At 34.9% G+C, this 24,511-nt stretch overlaps 1 protein-coding gene across 3 annotated transcripts in view; it reads left to right on the forward strand.

Annotated features, from left to right (window-relative positions):
* LOC126773378 (serine protease snake-like) overlaps positions 1-24,511 on the forward strand; it is a 41,938-nt gene that overhangs the window by 6,238 nt on the left and 11,189 nt on the right. The window contains exons 7-10 of one of the 3 annotated variants that reach the window (XM_050494310.1): positions 100-276; positions 1,023-1,242; positions 2,868-3,031; positions 9,496-9,707. In XM_050494310.1, coding sequence (XP_050350267.1) covers positions 100-276; positions 1,023-1,242; positions 2,868-3,031; positions 9,496-9,675 — 741 coding nt within the window. In that variant the 3' untranslated portion in view covers positions 9,676-9,707. Of the gene's footprint in view, positions 1-99; positions 277-1,022; positions 1,243-2,867; positions 3,032-9,495; positions 9,708-19,962; positions 20,116-22,976; positions 23,021-24,110; positions 24,159-24,255; positions 24,386-24,511 lie in introns of those variants that run through there. The other 2 variants (XM_050494309.1, XM_050494311.1) reach the window with 2 other exon arrangements.

Here is a 24,511-nt window from a genome sequence, read left to right on the forward strand (position 1 = left end):
TGTATAGGCTCAAACCTAACGTTAAAACATCCAACATAGTTTGTGAATTATAATACTTTTCTCTGATAATAATTGTATCTCAAAATTATAATTTTTAAGGGCGCGGTCGGATGGAAGGTTTTTCACGGTACATGGATATTTATGTGTGGGTGCACACTCATCAGCTCGAAGTTTACCCTCACTGCCGCACATTGTACAAAATCACGAAGTGATTCGAGATTAGCGAGTCCTATACCTGAGATTGTCAGACTTGGGGACAAAAATATTATCGACATCGTAAGTATGATTTCCATGTTATTAACATAATGAAATTCCAAAACTTTGCTATATTTATACCAGCAACTCACCTTATGATGATGACCTACTTGCCGATTTCATCCATGGCGGCCAAACTCGAGAGAGATTAGCCCACTGCGCAAAACATATTATAGTGCCATGTGCTATTCCCTGACTCTCATAATCCAATCAGAAGACAGTCCGACAAGAAATCAGCGCAACAATGGCTTTACGTGCTATTCGCGGCACGGTATGTTAACATACTAAATTTTTGACACGACAAAAATATTTACTGGAATATAGGCGTAGCTATGTATTTAAGTTGTTTTGTTATTATTATCATCGATTAAGGTATTGCTTTATTGTTGATAATACTAATAAACATATTTTTTTATATAATAGGAAGGCGGAAGAGCATATGGGCCACCTGATGGTAAGTGGTCACCAACGCCCATAGACATTGGCATAGCAAGAAATGTTAACCATCGCTCACATAGCCAATGCACCACCAACCTTGGAAATTAAGATGTTATGTCCCTTGTGTCTCTAATTACCCTTCAAACCGGAACACAACAATACCAAGTACTGCTGTTTTGCGGTAGAATATCTGATGAGTGGGTGGTACTTACCTAGAGCTTGCCAAAGCCCTACCACCAGTGAAAACTATTATGTAATACTTGAAATTTAACTTAATTTTGTGATTTGTAATTCACACCAAATATGTATGTATACGTGTTTTATCACAGGCCTACAACTTGAATGAACCAATAGACGCTAAAATTTTGCGAATATATTCACACCCGCTGTATGCGGCGCCAAAAAGGTATTATGATATAGCGCTAATTGAAATAGCTGAAATTAGTGAATTTTCAAAATACGTGCAACCAGCCTGCCTATGGAGTAACTTTAGTACTGACGATCTTGGAACATCAGCTACTTTAACTGGATGGGGGGTTGTTGAAACAGGTATTTATTTTGTTTTCATATTGTTGAGTTTTTATAATTAGTTTGTTTAAATTACAAAAAAACATGATTACTTTTCTTATGTTACATACTATACATAAGTTGATAACCTGTTTAAATATTGCGAAGATCCACTGAAAACGCAAATAAATTCTTATATTTCAATTATGCCAAAGGATGCCTTCACAGATATGATTTAAAATAAAATGACTTTATCGAACGTAGTTATGTAGTAGGCATTTCGATGCTCATGAATCATCTTTCGAATTTGAAGTTTTTGTTTACAACGCACAGAATATTCTTTCAACTGAGAAGAACTGGCAATAAATTTCCTAACAAGTCATTATTAAAAGATCATGACAATATTGAATGGTAAATTCGTAAATAAGTAATAGTAAATAAACGGACATCGTTTGGCCTTGCTACTTATCGATTGTCATTATACATATATGCATAAAGCACTACCCTGCGAATTTTTTCATGTGTTTATTATTATTGTTTTCTTAGGTTCTGTCTACGGATTTTGTGTGTGAGTTATGACTCATCTTATATTCGTCCCACCTTATGAGACAGAGCTTTTTTAGCATTCCTTACATCGTGAATGCGCCACCAACCTTGGGAACTAAATTACCCCGTGTGCCTGTAGGTAAACTGGCTCCATCGCCCTTTAAGCCGGAACTCAACAATACTAAATATTGCTTTTTGGTGGTAGAATATGTGATAATCATAGTACATACGAATGGAACATACGAAATCTTTGCGCTGGCTATTTCGCTATCGCATCGTTGACTCGTAATTAATATTATTCAAATTAATCCTTTTATAATTACAGTGAGGCAAAAGCGTCTTTTTATTGCCTTTCAATCGATTCAAAACTGTCTTTACATTATTAGCAATTTACAGTTTTTATATATATTTTTATACGATGTATCTTGTTGGATTTGTTCGTCTGTTCTTTCTGCTCTACCATTTCTCATGTTTGTTGCTTTATTCGTTCGACGGTCCATATCTTGCGTCTTGCTGGCATTATTCACTATAACAAACACACGCAAATAGTACTTACTGATGAAAAACAGTATACCGAAAATGTATTTTTACTTTAAGTTTTACAATCATAAAAGACGTATATAATATTTCTTATAAATTAAAACCAATCGTATGAAATTTTGCACGCACTGCATCGTGATACATAACAAATGAATGACTTGTGCATGGCTGGATGAAGTTCGATGAGGCGGACGTAGCGCCATCTGTCATTCAACACTATGAATCATTTCGTTTTGTTTGAAATAAAAACGACGGTTAAATTATTTGGACATTGTTCATACTAAAATCGTGATAAAAAATGTGATGATGGGTTAGGTGGGTGAAAATTTGGGCTTATAAGTATTTTTTGACGCTAAATCAAAATAAAATACAAAATTAAAAAAATGACAAAAAAATAGCAAAAAAAATCTGGATAGGGACACCCTTATTGCCTAGTGGTATAAAATATACTTTACGACCTATTCTCATGTCTCCCAAACAAACATAACAAATTTCATAAAAATCGGTCGAGCCGTTTCGGAGGAGTTCGACCACAAACACCGTGACACGAGATTTTTAATCGGTAATATAAAATATTTCAGCTACAAAAAAAGTATCTCCGGAATTACAAGCAGCTGTAGTTGATATCGTAGATTCAGAGCAGTGTGACGATTTGCTGAGCCCGTTTCGCAGTAGACATTGGTGTGGAATTCAGGAGCATCAGATATGCGCCGGGAAACTGGCGGGCGGTGTAGACACGTGTAAGGTAAATACTATGGCGCATATTCTGTTGTAAGCTATTTCTGAACGAAGCTAATTTATCAGTACAAAAGATTGCTTTCTCATTTTCATCTGTTCGATTAAAAATACTATTTATTTTTCTAATTATAAGTGGTAATTTATTATAAATTATACGAAGGATTGAATGTTAAATTTTTAAAAATGCGATGAAAAAATTATACAATAATTAGCAGACAAGTAAAATAATTATTAACTTCAGACATTGTATGCAACGGTATTAGTACCAACACCCAAACTAATTTTAAAACAAGTTTTGTTATTATTATTATCAATTTACATAGGACATCAAAGTCTAGGTAATAATATTTAAAGTTCATGTTTTTTAATTAGTCATAAGTTATCCTATAATGTCAATTTTTATGGTAGTGAAGAGAAAAAATAGAATTCTTGCATTTAAAACATATTAGATAAAAATATATACATGGATAAACTATTCGAAACCAAAAGATCTGAAAGACTGTAGAGTCTAGACTCTTAATTATTATACAACTGAACTATCATAATCGTTTTTTGATATAATAATCGAAGGATAAAGAAATTTACATTTAATATACGAACACTTAATATTAAACTATAAAGTGTAGTGTATATTAAAGAGATCGTAGTAAGGATTTAATTTATCGCTACATCTTATTACACAAAGTCCCTCAACCGCGTCTGTCTGTCTATCTGACTCAAAATCTACCGAAAATTCTTTCATGCGGTTTTTACAAATGGATGGAGTTATTAATGGGGAAGGTTTAGATGAAAAAGACCCGAGTTTTTCTCGTGATAACATTTTGTTGGCAGGGGTGGGATCCCAGAAAATATTTTATAGTGCCTAATAAATAGTGCAAGTTCTAGTAAGTGTTCAGTGTATGTGTAAGTGATCCAGAAGTTCCTGATCCGAACTCAACCAAGGTCATAGAATTAGACGATTCTAAGCCGGAAATATCCCGGCATCCTGAGTCACTGATAGAATCCACTGTGCGGTGAGCGGCATTCAGCTATTGGCACATACACGCCCGACGCGGCTTCATATCCAGCACCGATCTAACGGTGATATCATCCTGACGTCGTCCTCACACCTAATCAAGGCTTCACATCTAGATTCCAGTCAAACCAACGATGAAGTGTATGAAACTATTTCTGTGAGTTGATTTTCCATCTACTATCCAGTTATCGTGAAAATTTCCTGTGGAAAAACTATATATATATATATATATATTAGTATTAAAACATCCCATAATTATATAATTCATAAATATTTATTACAATATATTAAAACTTAATTGTAATTCTATGAAGTCATTCTTATTTGTTTTTATTTGTTCAAATTCAAACTGTAGATGATCATAGTAAAAAACTTGCTTCTCTTCTTAAAGATAAAATTCTCAAGACAAACGCAGCCATAAATGATCATAACGAAACTTTAAAAGCAATTAAAATTAATGAAGCTCGTTTGAATAGCGCTATTGAATCCTTAAATATTGGTGTAAACAGTTTATCCAATACATCACCGATACTATATGTAGAATCGAAGATGAACGAAATTTATAAACTAGTTTATTTACCCTATCATTTAAAATCGAGAATATCATCGATCCATCCATCTGTTATTACACCGAAACAACTCTATGAGGAATTGTCTCATAATATTAGAAATTTAGTTAAGCATTCAGAATTGCCTTTAAGTTTTTATAATAACTTTAAATATATACATTATTTAATTGATTTAGCACAACTATCATGTTATTATGTAGATAAGAAAATTGTATTTGTAATTAAGATACCCTTAGTTACTGGAATAGAATACAGTTTGTACAAAACTATACCTGTAGCGATTCCACATGACAGACATCACCTTTATTCCTATGCGATGGTAATTCCGAATTGTAATTACATAGCCATAAGTAGAGATAAGACAACATATGTGTATTTTAATGATTGAAAAGATTGTATTAAAGTTGTTAATCAAATTCATATTTGTAATAAACATAATGTATATTCAATTCAAAATATTCCTACTTGTGAAACAGAAATTTTGAGTAATGTTTTATATAAATTACCTAAACAATGTGAAACTAAAATAATTCATGGAAAACTCGATATGTGGCAAGAACTGACTGATAACAGATGGTTATTCATTGAAACCGAGTCTGTTAAGCTCACTGTCGAATGACAAACACAAATATTAAATATTAGATTTTAAAGTATTAGGTACTGGTATATTGAACTTACCGCTTAATTGCAAAGCCTTCTACAAAAACAAGGAATTTTCAACTAGAAATTATAAAAACATGATTGTTAAACCAATAACGTCCGACTTTAACCTAATTAATGACCCTTGCTGTGATAAAATGAAATTTAAATCTCTCGAATCAAATTTGAAACCAATAAAATGAGTGGAAATAAACTTAGAAAAACTTGCAAATGTCGCTAAGGACCAATCAATGACAGATATTGATAAAATAATAAATGGGTCTAAACCGCTTTTAAAATATGATTCACATTACTCTATACTTACCTATTGTACAATTGTGTTATTTTTATTTGTTTTAAGATAAATAAGAAATTCGGCAATTGTCAACTTTAAATCGAAAACAATTATTACAAACACCAATACATCAGGATTCAAAATTAAGAAATGGAGGAAATCCCAATTCCAAGAATGTAGTTACATCCCTACAATGCTAATGTTCGTGATAAATATACGCTTAATCAGCCTCTTCATCTTCTAGATATTCATTTAGTAATTAAAGTTAGTCAGTTCGGATTTGATCGCGGAACTGTAAACACTTGCCGAGTTTCATATCCCCTAATTATTTTTTGACTTTATATTAGAATTTATTTCTGTACTAATAAAATATTTTTTTTTTAAAAGGACCCGAGTTTTTCTCGTGATAACAGTATGCCAGATACTACATACCCTCATTGTACTTGCGTGAAGCAGGGACAATCTGTCTTCGAATTGTTAAACAATTTCAGGTGATTTTAACAAATTAATGTATGAAGAATAAGAAATGAGAACTCAGTGATTTAACTCAAAGCTTACGATTGTGACGCCGCTGGTGTAAGCTAGTTATAGTTATATTTGTATCTTTGCAGTGACGGACAAAGAATACATTTTACTGTCCCTGTCTTTCCCGTGGGTGACGTAAAAGGTGACTAAGGGATATCTGAACGACCATCTGCTCATCTGGTGGTAGGATGCTAAACATCCGCCTGGCTTGTTACCACCATACGTATGGTGAAAAACTCGTTAAGTGGCTGCTTGCAGCCGCGTTTCGAGGTCAGCCATGCTTGCTCGGGCACTGGCTGTACCCCAGTGCCCTAGCAAGCATTGCCGCGATAGGTATTGGTCCATTGGAGACGGCTGTTTAACCAATGCCGGGGGAAACTGTATTGACCTACTGGACAGGGAGACCCGAAGAAACGGCTGTTTCGCTGGCCGCCCGTGGCAGAGTACAGGGGCCCGAGTGTGCCTACGAGATCATGAGACTGCCCCTCTTCCTGCCCTTTGGTGACCGGAAGGTGGAGACCGGCCATTTCCGGGGGAGTTCGGGGGCACTTCCGTCCGGCGGATCAGTGTATTTTCCCCTTATGGAAACCACTTGGAGAAACACGCCTCCACACTTTGCCTATCCCTTTTATCCTTGTGCAACAAAGCAGAAATAACGGTCGTTCAGCATTGCACACCCCCACCATACTCACGCTGTTTGAGGTCGAGTTCTCTAACATTCGTGGACTCCATGCCAACCTCAACGCTGTGCACCACCATCTCGAGACAGCACGGCCAGCAATGTTGTTTATCACGGAGACACAAATACTCCGTCCTGTCGATACCAGCTACCTTAACTATCCCGGCTACATGCTTGAAGAATCCTTCAAAGCGAAATCCAGAATATGCTTGTTCGTCAGGACGGATGTTTTTTGTCACCGACTGCGCTGCTTGGAGGACCCCTCCTTCTCCATGTTGGTGGTACGTGTGGACCTGGTTCGTCAGAGTCGAGTCTACGTGTGCCTCTCCAGATCTCACAATGGTGACTTGCAGAGAAGCCGATTTTTTGACCATCTTAGACCAAGAGCAGTTTCCTAACGCGGAATTGGTGTTTATTGGGGGATTTTAATGCTCACCATGAATCATGGTTGAAGTCTCTCAAAACTGACCATGCTGAAAGGACTGTTCATGCTTTTACTCTCACACATGACTTAACCCAACTGGTTGATTAGCCAACAAAGATCCCAGATATTGATGGGCAAGCGCCTTCTCTACTGGACCTTCTGCTAACTTCTCACCCGGTGGAATATTAGGTTGTGGTTCAAGCTCTAGTTGGTTCTTCGGATCACAGCCTTATATCTACCAAAGTGCCACAGGCCAAATTGCCGCCATAAGCGCTATGCAAACGTCGCTTTTGGTACTATAAGTCGGCAGATTGAGACGGTATGCGCAATTACTATGCGTCAGTCCCTTGGAAGAAACCTTGCTGATGAGATCATGTTGGGATTAGAATACTACATTCCTAGCTCAGATCTCATGAGTAAATGTACGCGTATATCGCGCGTGGATCAAAGCAAATGAAGCAAACTACAACAAAAACTCCAAGTCCTGTAGGAAGTCATACACGAGATCGGATGCACAGCGCATTGTACAGATTGGTCATGATCTTGTTTCGCGTACTTGGGGCTCCCGTAACTTCTGGTGTCTGAGCAAATCTGTGCAAAACAATTTCTGCCAACCTTCACTGCCACCGCTCAGAAATCCGGACGGATCGCTATCTCACAGTCCGCAAGAGAAAGACGATCTCCTGGCTAAACTCTTTGCCGATAACTCGGTGATCGATGATTGTAGTGCGCTGCCATCAACAATACCTTCGTGTGGCCACACGAACCCTGACATCAAAATCAGGCAACGTGATGTGCGTGCAGAGCTGCAATTACTTGATGTACGGAAAGCTAGCGGTCCCGATGGAAAACCAGCCATAGTGCTGAAGAAGTGTGCAGCGGAGCTGTCTCCTGTGTTAACGCGCCTGTTCCAACTTTCTCTCTCTTCGGGATGTGTACCAGTGGCTTGGAGAAGAGCTAATGTGCAAGCGGTTCCCAAAAAAGGGGATCTGTCTGACCCGGCAAATTATCGGCTAATAGCTATCACCTCAGTACTTTGTAAGGTGATGAAACGGATACTAAATAAGCAACTGATCCATTACCTAGAAGATCCCTGTCTAATTAATGATCGTCAGTACGGGTTTCGACCAAAACGGTCCACAGGTGATCTTCTAGTGTACGTTACAACCTCTGGGGTAAAGCTATCGACAAGCATGGGGGATCGTAAGCTGTCAGCCTCGATATTTCCAAGGCTTTCGACAGGGTCTGGCACAGAAGTCTTCTCTCCAAGCTACCGGCATATGGTCTGCCTGCTCAGCTTTGCATCTGGATTGCTAGTTTCCTACACAAGCTTAGCCTTCGTGTTTTAGTTGATGGTTGCGCTTCACAATTCTATGTAGTGAATGCTGGGGTCCCCCAGGGATCTGTGCTATCTCCCACACTCTTTCTTTTGCATATCAATGATGAATGAAATGCTTTCTCTTGGGAACATACATTGCTATGCAGACGATAGTATAGTGCGTGGTAGATACCACGGACGCGTAGTGGCTGGGTGAGCGGAAATTGAGGAGCGGCGGAAGGATCTTATCATTGAACTCGATGGTCGTTAGAACTCATCGCGAAATGGGGTTCTGATAAACTTGTTGAGCTTAATGCCAAGAAAACACAGGTATGCGCTCTCACAGCGAAAATGTTACCATTTTCGGCTCTTGCCTACCTCTGTGGTACTCCGCTGGTGATACAAAGCAAAATCGCCATGCTGGGGATTGACGTTCGCTGCGACCTTAGTCCAAGGGATTACATCGAGGCTGTTATAAAAACAGCATCACGGAAACTCGGAGTTCTGAACAAGGTGCAGCGTTTTTTCACGCCACAACAACTGTGCCTATTGTATAAAACACAGGTACGGTCTTGCGTTGAATATTGCTCGCAACTTTAGGATGGCTCCGCTAAGTACCTACTGGAGGCCTTGGACCGGTTGCAGCGACGTGCGGTCAGCATTATTGGCGACGTAAAGGTCACAAACACCCTCGAGCCTTTACAATTGCGTCGAGAGATAGCAGCGCTAAGCGCTTTCTATCAACTGTACCACGGCGAGTGTTCTGAGGAATTATTCTCTCTTTTCCTGCTTTCCCCATTCCTTCATAAGTCTAACCCGGGTTGGGTTTCCTTCTAACGGGGCGTGAAGAGGCCATCGTGCGGGCCGGCAAAGCGGAGGCGGCTAGTGCAAAACATTCTTCCTGACTGTACCGGCTGTCGTCGCGTTTGGACTCTACTACCACTTACCATCAGGTGGAGTATATAAAAAAAAAACATTGTGGTTGAATAAAATGAATTTTATTGCAGGGTGATTCGGGCGGACCTCTTCAAATGAAAATACCTCTTCCTGAATCCGACGAAGGGTCAATACACTATGTGATCGGTTTGACGTCATTCGGCTTTGGGTGCGCTCGATCCAACCAGCCCGGCGTCTACACCAGAGTTTCCAGTTTTGTTGATTGGATTGAGAGTATCGTGTGGGCTTAGAAGTTTTAAACGTTAATAAATAATTTAAAATATATATATTTTTATTTTTCTTTACCTAGCTTAAACTAGATAAAGAAAGTTAATCCAACTTAAGCCTTATTTAATTTAAAGCGTTATTGCGATGTTTATTGCAATAAATATAAGTTAGTATACCATTCCAAAGATAGAAATATGTTGATACATAATGCTATATGCACATACACATATTTCTAATACAATTCATTTCAATTTATGTATATGTAATAAATATACTGAAGGTATTTTTTATGTTATGGGCAGGCGGACGAGCAAGCCACGGTAGCATGCGAAAGCGATCCCGTGGCGCTCCTCGTTAAGACGAAAAGGGTACCGCTGGTTTTTTAGTGGGTATTCCGATGTTCGGGGCGCACTCGGCGCCTTGGACACCGGCGAGTCCCACATACCCCCCCCACTGTTCCCGTGGAGGAAGCGCGTAATGCGTTTTTCCAGCGTTAAAAAAAAAGGTGGACGAGCAAATGGGCCACCTGATTGTAAGTGGTCACTACCGCCCATAGACATTGGTGAGGTAAGAAGTAATAACCATTCTTTACCTCTCCAATGCGCCACCAAACTTGAGAACTGAGATGTTATGTCCCTTGTGCCTGTAGTAACACTGGTTCTACAAATTTTTCTGATATATTTTCTGATATATTTTTAATTCAAATACTGTAGAATCTTGTTGAGTCGAAAGGTTTTAATTTAATCATTACGTATATAAAAAAATCTATACCAAGCAAATACTAATTATAACTTGGCGCGAGAGTAAGATAAATTAAATTATTTATATGCGAGGTTGCACGGTATACCCGCGGCATTGCTAAAGTTGATGTTCATCTGTTTGGGACAAAATATGTTTCATTAGTTCAAAAATTTGTTTCATTAGTTATTTTAGGACAATTACAATTATTGACATCAAGGTAAACGTAACGAATACGAATTAATACGTAATGAATAGTCATTCCGTGTTATAAACGTATACATTACTTTACTTCTATACCTATCTAATCAAACTGATAATTTTGTGAAACGAAAAGGTCAAAAGGCAATAATAATCATAATAATAATGTCCTCTTATATCTCAGTAACTTTTTATTGGCCCGACCTGGGAATTGAACCCAGGATCTCAGGGTCTGCGGCCTTATATAGAGCCACTAGACCAACGAGGCAGACTTTTGTCAAACGAAAAGGTCAAAAGGCAATAATATCCTCAAAACGACCCAACAGCCTCGCTGCCATAGTGAATCCTTTGAAATTCACGACTTTAAAATGCCGTGCAGCGCGCACCTTGAAGAATTACAGACTACCGTACAGACATGTCGTACCACAGTGCTTGCATTAGACTATAATTACTCATTGAAGTTACTCGTGTCACGTCTAATCTGTGCATTGCATTATTGCGTCAAGTTGAAACTTTTGACACTTAAGTGTCTAGTTGTCTATGATAGAAGGAATCATCTTCGCGATGTGTTCTAAACGCCATTCATTTAGACTTTATTAATAGATGCTTAGATTGAAAATTGTACGTCGAATAATAAAATTTATTTTTTCACCAGACTTATCTATTAAATTTTGAGACCCGTATTTATAGCGAATTTTAATAGCATAGTTAACTTTATCGTCTCGGATCGTATCGGATATATGGTGTTTTTTTTCTTTCCGTTTCTGGGGTGTATCTAGGCTATTTATAAAAATACAATAATAATAATCTTTATTCACATAAAACGTAACAAATTATAATGTAGTCATTGATTTCTGAGCTAGGCTCAAAGACCTGTATTACAGAAATCAGTGTCCTCTCTCATATTTCAGTGACATTTCGTTCTATGTAAATAAAAAATAAATTATGAATGAATATTTCTTACTGTATACTAGAAGGGAGTGCCTGAAGATTTATGTGTGTGTTTGCGTGTGTGTCCGTGTGTGTATATGTATTTTGTTTCACAAGATATTATAGCAACAACAGTTCAGTTTGTTCATAATCTAGTCCTAGTAGCCAATTTTAATAATGAATAGCTTCATGATTACATAAGGAGTGTATATTTTTTATTTTATTTATTTTGTGATACAAATAAACTGCTTTAAAATCATGTTGTCGTCTGGCTGAAGCTGTTCGATATATAACAGATGGACATATGTTTTTAATGACACGTTGTTTACTGTATTCGTCGGCATGATTAGGGCATGACTATTCTATGTTGTTGGATAACTAATTGATAGACGTATAGTTGCCTAACCATTAGGAGTTAACATTTTTTATACAATTTAGTTTTAGAAAATCCGTATGGGCTAGATGTCATGACTTTTAAGATAGATCTATGCGCTTTTTCCATGTCTATTATAAAGGTTTTACAGGCACCACCCCAAGCTTTTATACAATATCCAATGACTGATTGACCTCGAGCATAATATATTGTGCGCAGAACATCTAAATCAGCAACGCACATCAACTTCTTGAAAACCCAAATAAGTTTTCTGGTGCGCGCAGTTGTGATGCCTATATGAGAGTGCTAACTAAGTTTTTCGTCCAAAATAACTCCTAGATATTTGACGGTCGCAGATTTAGCTATCTCAAAGCATGAACAGGAAGCAACAGAATCACTGGGGTAGTAGCATACGTGAACCTTAAGACTAATGTTCTCTGGTTTTGTTTTGGCCACAGAAAACTGAATAAATCAGGGTTTGGAGAGATTCAATGTGAACAGGTTTACACTAAATATAAAAATATAATAATAATTATAATTTTATTTTATTTCTTACAATAAATTTAATTAGATATTTGATAAATGGTAAGTAAACTAATGTCAAAAGGAATTTCATGTTTAAAGGACGTTGGATGTCAGAGGGAAGATATTTATATAGAGAATATTGGAGTTTAGAGCAATTAAAATGTAATTTTTAATTAGACATGATATCTTTGAATCTAATAATATTGCTTCAATAAATGTATAATTATATTAACTTATCTATATTTTGTAAAAGCAGCTTCAAAAATTATTGTTATTATAATATAGAAAAAAAAACAAATAGCCACTTAGTTCAAAAATATCTTTATGAAAGGTTGTAGATTGGGCTTTAGCAATAAATATTTGAGCCTATTTATATTTTTACTAAGAGCATGGTATTACTTAGATTAAAATCATTGCGAATTTATTATGAAGAATATTCGGTGGTTTGTTTAAATCCTATTTTTATAAACATCGAAATATTTTAAAATTATTTGTGTAAAAAGTAAACATTTTCAAATAACTATTTTATATAATATACGAATGTAGAAAACTTTCTTACCAATATTTTCATTATGTATATATTTGTTTGATGAAAGAATATTATTAAAATTAGTTCATAATTATATTCTTATATATATATATAATATAATTATGAACTAATTTTAATATTAATTTATATATATATATATATATATATATATATATATATATATAATTAAGAATATATATATATATATTCTTAATTATGAACAGTGAATATATATATATATATATATATTCACTGTATATAAATTTTGATTGTACATAAGTGTTTTATTTGCATTTTAATTTACAAATAAATTGCATGTGAAAATTATTATATATTTTTTTTAACTTTTGCATGCTTATATACGGTGTGAGTAGAGAAATTTCTTTGAGAAATTGATCACTGTAAAAACGTAGTTTGTAAGTAGGTAGGATTATAAAACAAGTAAAAGATAAATCACTGTGTATATTATGACAAAATTGACTATCAGAACTTTTTAAGTTTTTTATCTTTTGATCGTACATGAATAAAATATTTAAAAAATCGTATGAATACCATTTAAATCATTCATTTGGTAGCACTGCTTCCCACAGTTACTAAAAGGAAACTTCTATTCAGAAACTAAGCGATGCCCACACCCACAAAACTTAAATAATATTAATGAGTCAATGAATTATGACGGTGCCAAAAAGGTATGTCATTTTATTGATATTAAGATTAAAGATTATATTACTTTATGTCGATATTAAGCGCTTCGAGCGCCAAGCCCCCCGGATCGAGAAGGTAGCGGGTGCCATGCACAGACTGCTGCCTAATCTCGGGGGACCGAGGGAGGAAGTTCGCCGTCTCTATGCCGGTGTCGTGCGATCAATGACACTCTATGGGTGGTACATAAAAGACCAAAACCAAAAGGAAACTTGGCTCGCACTGCCGTATGCACTAGTGAGGAATGTGGAGGGGGCGGGATTAGCTTTGCCCCCTGAGGAAAGCTCCGCCAAGCTACGAGCGGAGCAAAACACGGGAGATGCTGCAGATGCGTTATATCAACACAATCCCGCAGCCTCTCCGATCCGTGCCGAGGACGGCCATCGCAGTGGTTTTAGTGGGTAAGAATCCCACATAACCCGGTCCCCCCCCCTATGGGAGCTAGGTACCTTTCTGAAGGTTTCCACTGCGTGAAAAAAACAAAAGAATATGCGCCTGAAGTTGAAAAAACTACGTGTTTAAGTGTTATATAAGAAGTAAGGTAAATCATTATTATGTCAGCACAATGACGCTTAGAATAACATTTTTTAGTCACGTTAATTTGGTCGTTACACATTTAGATAATAATATCATGCTATAGGTATTCCTACAGCATGATATTTATTTGATACATGATTATACATGATATACAACGATAGTGGCAATAGTTACTACAGTTTATTACATCTAATATAAATAGCCAAGGCCAATGCGGAATAAACAACGACAAGTTGTAACCAGCGCTAAGAAATTCCTAAGTGATCATTTTATTATTGATTTGGTAATTTAGCTTTGTTTATTTTTGAACTATTGCTATAAAGTTTTAGAGTAATAAAAAAGTACAATATTTATTAAAAAAACTGACATTAGTTTACTCTGCATTTAAATAAATTTATTGTAAGCAAAACATTATAATAACTATATTATATAATTATATATTTATCAATTATTTTTTTAACTCAATTTGTTCAAGATATCTACTGTATTGTTTAATGATAATGAGTAGATACTTTAAAATTTGGAACAAAATCATCTCGTATGTGTCATCTCTTTTATATAATATATACGTATTGGCAGGATATTTTGCGCTCAACTAGCGTAGCTACCTACACGCCAGAAAAGGAGGAAAAACATTTTAAAGTGGGTTCAGTACAGTACAGTACAGTAACAGCCTGTTAATGTCCCACAGCTGGGCTAAGCCCTCTTCTCCCTTTTTGGAGAGAAGGTTTGCAGCTTATTCCAACAAGCTGTTCCAATGCGGGTTGGTAGAATACACATGTGGCAGAATTTCAATGAAATTAGACACATGCAGATTTCCTCACGATGTTTTCCTGCACCGTCAAGCACGAGATGAATTATAAACACAAATTAAGCACATGAAAATTCAGTGATGCTTGCCCGGGTTTGAACCCACGATCATCGGTTAAGATTCACGCGTTATAACCACTAGGCCATCTCGGCTCATTGTGGGTTCATTTTCTTCCAATTGAATATCATCAATTTTAATTGTTGTTTTTTTTTTAACTGACAGAAACAATAATTTATATTTATCTCTGTTTTTTATTTATTGTTATTTATGCTGCTGTTGAATGTTATTTAGCATAAGATTTTGTTGTAAAAGAATATTATTGTGTTTTTCATTACCAATACATTTATATAATAGTGAAAACATTTAATTTCTTTCTAACAGGTAATTAATTGGAATTTCTTAAGAAAGTGAAATTTTTATCTTTTTGTTTGTATATATTGTTTTCAGTCTCTTTATTATTATTACTATTATTATTTATTATTATCACTTACTTTAAGTTAATTGCGAACAAGCTTAGTAACATCAAGTGCGAGAATGCAGAGGTAATGAGAGTACGTAACCACTATGGGAATGTCTTAAAATATTAAAGCATGCATGCGCCGCCTCTAAAGAGAGTAAGTACGGTACCTAACTAGGTACTGAGTTACTTGCCGGAACATTTGCGTTCCGAACCAATGCTTTCTTTTACTCAAAAATAGTAAAAACCTCCCCGAACAAAAGTACGTCTATATATATTTGTATATATACGTAATACTATGAAATAAGTGTATATTACAGACGTAAATAATTAGACTTTAATCAATTGTAAACTTAGTATTTACATTACCTACATACGCACCTACCTTTAAAGTAAACCTTTTAAGTTTTTTTCTTTATAAGTTTTCTTGGCTTTGTGTAGGCCCGTCTGGATGGGTATCACCCACTCATCAGATATTCTGCCGCTAAGCAGCAATACTTAGTATTGTTGCGTTCCGGTATGAAGGGTGAGTGAGCCAGTGTTACTACAGGCACAAGGGACATAACATCTCAGTTCCCAAGGTGGGTGGCGCATTGGCGAGGTAGGGAATGGTTACCTCGCCAATGCGCCACCTTCAAATTACCTTACCTCACCAATGTCTATGGGCGGTAGTGACCACTTACAATTAGGTGGCCCATTTACTTGTCCGCCTGCCTATAACATAAAAAAATACCTTCAATATATTTGTTATATATATATAAATTGAAATGAATTGCCTTAGTATATGCACTATGTATCAACATAATTCTATCTTTGGAATGGCATACTAACTTATTGCGATAAACATCGCAATAACACTTTGAATAAATTAAAGCTTAAGTTAGATTAACTTTCTTTATATAGTTTAAACCAGATAAAGGAAGTACCCTATCCAGTTTTTTTTTATTTTTAGACATTTTTTTAAATTTGTATTTTATTTTGATTTAGCATCAAAAAATACATATAACCCCAAATGTTTACCTTCCTAACCCAGCACATACTTAACAACCTCGACAGTTTATTTTTTAAATTCATCGTCTAAGAACCAAAGAATTATCGCCATTTGATCATATAATGTTTACTTTTCTTACAATCAGCACCACTTTGTAATTAAAATGAATGGATAGTGGAACTTGTTCTTCGCGGATGTAAATCTCGATATTAAAATACCTACACAATAAACAACATACGGTTAAAGCATTTGAATATACAAATATTATTCAAATAATTAGTAATAAGCCGAGATGGCCCAGTGGTAAGAACGCGTGAATCTAAACCGATGATCGTGGGTACAAACCCGGGCAAGCAGCATTGAATTTTTATGTGCTTAATTTGTGATTTTAATTCATCTCGTGCTTTACGGTAAGAAAAACATCGTGAGGAAACCTGCATGTGTCTAATTTCACTGAAATTCTGCCACATGTGTATTCTACCAACCCGCATTGGAGCAGCGTGGTAGAATAAGCTCCAAACCTTCTCCTCAAAAACAGGAGAGGAGGCCTTTAGCCCAGCAGTGGGACATTCACAAGCTGTTACGATTGATAAATGAATGTATTTTATTTACGATTCTGGGTTCTTTGCGGTAACAATTGGCGGAATTTTCTGTTCGTACAATAAATAACTATATTACATATACATACATCTTTTTGAAAAGTGACAGTAATAAAATTTGACTTAGAATTCACGCTTATGACGTCATTATTTAAAGCGCACGGCATCTACTGGTATAAGTTTTATGTATATTGATTTAGTAATTAGGTATTACAAAATGAGCCTCCTTATTTATTAGTAAAATTTGAAAGTAACAGTCTACTTTTTGAGGACGTTTCTGAAGCTTAATCAACCACTCTGCTCCAATGAGGGTTAGTGGATACAAGTCGTAGGTTTCCTCACGATGTTTTTCTTCACCGCCGATCTCGAGATGAAATAAGCACATGAAAAATCAGTGGTGCTCGCCCGTGTTGGAACTCGGAATGACAGGCTTAGATTCTTGTCTTTTAACCGCTGGACCATCGCGGCTCTTTTATTTGCTGCATAATCTTATTTTCTGCATATTATATTATGTAATATGTTAAAATAGTATATAGAATAAATAATAATCGTTTATGCTTATTAGTTTTTATTTTTTTATTTTAGCTATTTTATCACCACAGGCTTTTTATACGTGATTTTGATGTGTCCTACTTTTATTTTATTTGACGTTAGTATAACCTTCTGTGTTTTTTTTATTCGAAGCTTTCTTATTGTTGTTGCCAATTGTATTCCATGAAGAAGTGATAGTAATCTTAGTGGGATTCTGGATTGCTGGGCTGGTCTGGATGATATAACACATGAACATTTAATAATATTTTTATATGATAAAAATTGGTACAAAATGGTAGGCAGACTGTCATATGGCTACCTGATGGTGAATGCTCACCACTACACTGGTGCTGTAAGAGATTTAACCATCCCTTCCATCGCTCATCGTCATCTTCATCAAAATACACTGTTATTGTATTGTTTGTTTAATATTCTGTTGTTGTTTAGCGGTAGAATATGTGATGATTGTTCAAGTGACATTTGTACATATATAGACACCCACTAATTAACACGCATCTAAATTCTTTATTGACAAGCCCAACCGATTTTTGTAGATTCAAAATAATATAAGACATCAATGAAACGTCAAAATGCTCCACATATTTACTGTGAAGTTTTTCAACAAAATATGGATATCTAAACATAGATTTAATAGTTTAAAAATTCAAATATTTCAAATCTAAATTAAATCGTTCAATCGTTAATTTCTTAACTGTAAAGACACACCACCAAGTTCACACACACACACGCATACACGCACACACAAAAATGCCATATACATATATAATTGGTCTCTAATTACGTTATTGCCGATAGATTTCATTTTATTTCGGCGGTGATACCTACTATAGTCTATTCAAATCGAAGAAGGAGCACCTAGATATAAAAAATCCATACAGTACAGTAACAGCCTGTTAATGTCCCACTGCTGGGCTAAGGCCTCCTCTCCCTTTTGAGGAGAAGGTTTGGAGTTTATTCCACCACGCTGCTCCAAAGCGTTTTGGTAGAATACACATGTGGCAATATTTCAATGAAATTAGACACTTGCAGGTTTCCTCACGATGTCTTCCTTCACCATCAAGCACGAGATGAATTATAATGACAAATTAAGCGCATGAAAATTCAGTGATGCTTGTTCACGCGTTCTAACCACTAGCCCATCTCGGCTTTTAAAAAAGCCATAGATTTACATATTCCATGCGATTTGCTAACAGCTCTGCTATATTATGCACAACAAACAGTTCTTGATTAATTTATCATTATTTATAATACAACACTATCTACTTAAGTATTTATCTTAATTTTACTTCCAAAGATTCTGAAACACGCTTGGATCTCTTTTATATCACTACCACCACGTGTTGCGTATTGACTACAATCAAATATATTCATCCACACAATATTAAAAATTATGATTTCTATAGTCGTATGTCATGTAATTAATCAAGTTAAATTATTGCTTCAAGTACTCATAGTATTGATAACTTCCCTCATTATATGATCGAGCAAGATGCATCATCTGGTTGAACAAGTTTGAGATGCTGTTGTTGTATTATTAACATAACTTGGTATTTTTCACACAGGGCGTTTTAACGCTATAATATTAGCAAGACCGGCTGAGTGTAGATCGAAGACGATAAACAGATAAGTCATAAGATGTATGGTGTACTTATATCACGCAATTTGTTAACAATTTTTAACACTAATAGCTGATGCGACATACAAAGAGTATTTTACTTTTTTATAGTTTTTTAATTTGTAAAGGTCTCGAAAAGAAATTGGTAAATTATATTTTCTACAAAGAAAGAAACCCGAAATCAGGCGAGTTTAACCGTTATCTTACGACAGAATATAGACATTATTGCCCTTTGCCCTTTTCGTTTGACCAAACTGTCAGTTTGATTAGATTGGTATCGAAGTAAGGTGTATACGTTTATATAACACGGAATGACTATTCATTACGTATTCATTCGTATTCATTACGTTTACTTTGGTGTCAATAATTGTAATTGTCCTAAATTATTATTTTTAATTTAATATTTGAACAACAGAAGTTTTTCGAGAGAAACAGTATTTTATCCTAAACAGATGAACATCAACTTTAGCAAAGCCGCGGGTATACCGTGCAATCTCGTATATAAATAATTCAATTGTATCTTACTCTCGTGCCAAATTAGAATTAGTATTTGCTTGGTATAGCTTTTTTATATACGTAATGATTAAATTAAAACCTTCCGACTCAACAAATTTCTACATTATTTGAATTAAAAATATATCAGAAATCTTTTGTTATCTGTACAAAAACCCTAGCTTAAACAACCGTCCAATGTGTAAAACAGCATTTAAAGCGAAATAAATACAAAATGTTGGCAGTTGTTTTTGTTAGTTAGTTGTATCACTCGAACCATATCGCGTTCCTTTATATCAGAATAAAAGAAAAGTTTAATGTTATTGTCACTAGTGAAGATCACTGTGTTAAAATTAATATTTAATACTTTTAAAATGAAACTCTTAATATTAACCATTTGTTTTTTAATAGGTAGGTTTTTGGAGTCCATTATATTTATTAAGCTTTTTTATATAATCAAGCATAATCCTAGATAACAATAACTACTTATAAAAACTTAATATTAACTTACTTACAAACTAATATAACAATGAGGTAAGTTTTATTGTTTTCAATTATTGTAACGTTATGTCGGCCATGTCCATGTTCAAACATTTAGTCAAGTCAAGTCTCCAGGACTTGTATTTTACTACCTTTTTTTTTCAGCAGACGGTTGCTCACCTCCATGCATAGACATTGACACGGGTAGAAATATTACTCTTACTCAGTCCTTACTCCATTATCGATAATGGACTACCGACAGGATGTAACCTAAGGGCTAAGACTATAATAACAGCTACCGCTGTTTCAGAAAAGATCCTACCCTAATCTGAGATGAACCGGCGAAGGAATTTTAGCGGTTTTTTTAGCGGTTAATTTGTAATTGTGTATAATTTAATTTCGCACATAATTTTGCTTTGGCACGGGAATCTTTCTCTACAACGAAAAACGATTTACCGACAGATCAAATGTTTGTAGTCTAAATTAAAGTAAAGAAAATAATATGCATTGTTAATGAGAATATAGATACAATTACAACTTGAATGACGAATTTAAGGCGACGATTCGATATTTATTTTGTGATAAATAATCTTGTATAAATGTTTTTAAAGAGTTGTTTTAAATTTTGCAATTGTCGAATATAAAAATGTATTTGGTATTTTATTATACAAATAACTCGCAAGGGCGGATGTATTGACCTAACTTAAACTTAGCCGAAACATCTGTCAAGTCAAACTATAAGTATGACCGATTTAGATGTTAACGAACGATCATAAAATAAAATGACCTTGTAATGTACCTATATATTACTTCTATATATATATATATATATATATATTATAAGTTGTTAAGGAAAAATATGATTTTTGAAGATTTCTGACATTAGTGTCACGCGAAAACTTCTTCAGAAAATTGTCAAAGCCTTTTATATTTCAAGACATATCTGATTCGCTTTTTTTCACAGAAATCAGTCTGCAGTGGTTTTGCCCATCCCTCTATATCTACTAACTTACATTGCCAATGGACAACCAACCTTAAGGACGAAGATGTTATGTCCATTGTGCCAGTAGTTACACTGGATCACTCATCCTTCAAACCGGAACACAACAATACTAATTATTGATTTTTCCGTGTAGTCTAGAAGGGCTTGTGCAAAGTCCTATTCATAACAGGTTATTACAGTAAAGTACATATATATTGACCTTAAAATTATTGTCTTAATTAATTTCCACAGTTTTAAAACTCTATAATCTATCTTTTAATTTATTCAATTGTACTGTTATTTTATTTCTAAAGCTTGTTTCGTACAATTAGGTACGATTTCTCAGAAAATATAAGAATCTCTTATACTCGAACCGAATCCATTCCTCAATTCTCGCACATATTTATCAACCTCGCCAGTTTATTTTTTACCTTCATCGTCTAAGAACCAAAGAATAATCGCCATTTGGTCATAAAATGTTTTTTTTTTTCTTACAATCGGCATGACTTGTTCTTCGCGGATGTAAATCTCGATATTAATAAACCTATACAATAAACAAAAGGTATTTAAATCTACAAAATTTTGTATTAACAAAAAAAAATCTTATTGTAAACATTAAAATAAAGAAATATTCATACGTGTTTAAGTCAATTAACTTAAAAGTATCTTGACAAACTGCGGTAACCCCGTATGCGGTAGGCCCTACTTTATTTCATCCCCTATTACTGCTAATAGATTTTCCAAAAACATTGTGTATTCTCATAAGCTTAAATATATATTTGTACATTTTCAATTAAAAAGAACTTTAATAAAAATCTTCATTTCTATAATTAAAAAAAAAGTAACCTGCGTTCTTCCTTCGGGTCCAAGCATACTTCGTACTAAATTTTATTGAAGCGAAAAAGACAAATAGTCCAGATTTACTTTCGCATTTATAATATTAGTCTATAGGTTAAGTTAATACCTGTAGGTAACAATGAGTTTCCAAGCGATGCTTTCCATCGCTGAAGGTCAAATTAAGTAAATACTTAACGGCTTTATTGGCGAATAAAGTTGTGAAGTAGAACAAAATTAACGCTTGAAGGCATTCTGTACCATTCAACTTTTACTAGTACTCAGAAGTAATACTCTAAAAAACTTAGGCTACTCAGAAATGAAAGACGACGGTATACCAAGAATTGCCAAAAATAGATCGGCCTGGAGAGATTTACTGGACCAGGCTATGGCCCACCCGAGGCTGTAACGCCTCAGATGATGACAACGGTACACCAACAATAAAAACAAATTTACAAATAAATGAAACGTGTATTTTGTCTATCATAATATATTTTACTAAAAGAGGAAAATTTTAAACCAAGTGAACCAAGTCATTTAACATGAATTGCACTAAGTATACTGGAAAAATAAATATAATAGTATAAAGTGAGCCTGCACTGGTTATTTTTTAATGACATCAAATACAAATGGCTAGCCACAACAGGCTGTAGATATCTAACACATATTTTTAGGCCACAAAATGATTTAGTATTATGCATTCGAATACTTTTGGTTTTGAGTTTACAGCAGGGTAACTTAAAGATTGAGTGTGAAATTGGAGACATTTATTAAACTATGTTTATGTTCGAACATAATATTGTAACTAATAATACATTATCTAATAAAATTACTATTTATGCGTAATAGTTGCCGCCGCTTGACGTCCAATAAGAAAGAAGCATTTTTAACTACCATAAATACATATATTCAGATACCAAACATAATAAATTTGGTATTTTTGTGTACTTAAACAATTGTTATTTCTTTTTCACAGGATCTGGTGACATTATGCCTTTCAATTTGACGCTGTACAAAATGGTATGTATTAGAAGACATTATAATCAAGTAAAAAGTTATAAGCGATTAGAATATCGGAAGTTTGTTTTGGTGTCATAAAATGATGTCTTTCTGAACGATTTCGGCCACGGCGGACATTATAAAGGGAGACATGCTGCAGACTATTAACTTACTAGATACCCAATATAGTACCCAAATTTGTACGCAAACACAGGTGCACTAATATGTTTAATATTCCCTCAGTCTTCGAACCGATGGAACAGCAATCCGATACGGGCCTCGGGGTATGCTGCCAAGTAGACAGTTACTGTGTCATAAAATAGTAAATGACGGACTTGACCTCAGTAGTATAACAATTATTTCAAAGTGACCTCAATGAAGTTGTGAAATATGAGTTGTCTATTAAATAATCATATCTTAGGACGTTGTTAAACTGCTGTCGAGTAATACAGTAGATAAACGTTATATTTTATCTAACTAAGCTGTATTATCAGGCTAAATAATATAATATAATATTTAGCCTGATCTATATATGTCAGAGATAAGAAATTTAAGCGGGTATACGAAGTCACTAATTTTATTAGAATAGCAACACCACACAACGTGATTGACATCTTATGGGTTACTAGTCGGTTTTCAGACGTCAAGTTGTGAAAAAAATATGAAACGAATATTTTTATTATGCAGCCGACTGATGGAAATATAAAATATAATGGTGTCAGTAGCGCGTGTGATCGTTTGTCGAGCGATCTCCTTGGTCTCTTCGTCTCTTGCTTTCAGGAAAGCGCCAGCGCCGGACGACTGATTTAATAAAATCAACATATTGGACGACAATAACGGCCATTTAAATGGCAATCCATTTGAATCCTTGACATATATATAATATATTTATGCGAAATACCACTTATCACGAGATCTCTTAATCTATCGCCCTGATTGACTTAAAATTTGTCACAGTTACTCCTTCTCCGACGCAGACGCTTACTAAGAACGAATTTTACGCAAATCCTATCTAAAATACATTTACTTACTATCTACCCGTGCGAAGCCGGGACGACTAGCTAGTTCTGTTTATAGGTAGATTAATTAATTTGGCAAACTGTTTTTTCAGCATAACCCGATACAACTTTGGCTTAATAAACATGAAAAACAAACTGTTGTAAGTATTATTATTATTATATTATAACAAATATAATTCGATCAACACTACCCGGGTCGTTTATTATTTTAAAAATATGTGTATCTCACCTTTTTAGGCTAATTACAACCTCGATTTGTTACCTCCATTTGTGACCTCAACTCCTGCAAGTACGACGGACGATCCATGCAAATATGACCCACCTAAACCAGATTTCAGGAAACCAGGTCGCAGGATAAGTGAAGCTAGTAATGACATCTTTTTTAAATAATATAATCGCTTTATTAAATATACGCTAATACTGAGGTAAAATAATGTAACTGCCTGTATTAATATCACACTAACGGCCTTACTATAAATTTAAACTTATAAAC

The sequence above is a fragment of the Nymphalis io genome, chromosome 14 (assembly GCF_905147045.1).
Source record: "Nymphalis io chromosome 14, ilAglIoxx1.1, whole genome shotgun sequence".
NCBI classification, from domain to species: domain Eukaryota; kingdom Metazoa; phylum Arthropoda; class Insecta; order Lepidoptera; family Nymphalidae; genus Nymphalis; species Nymphalis io.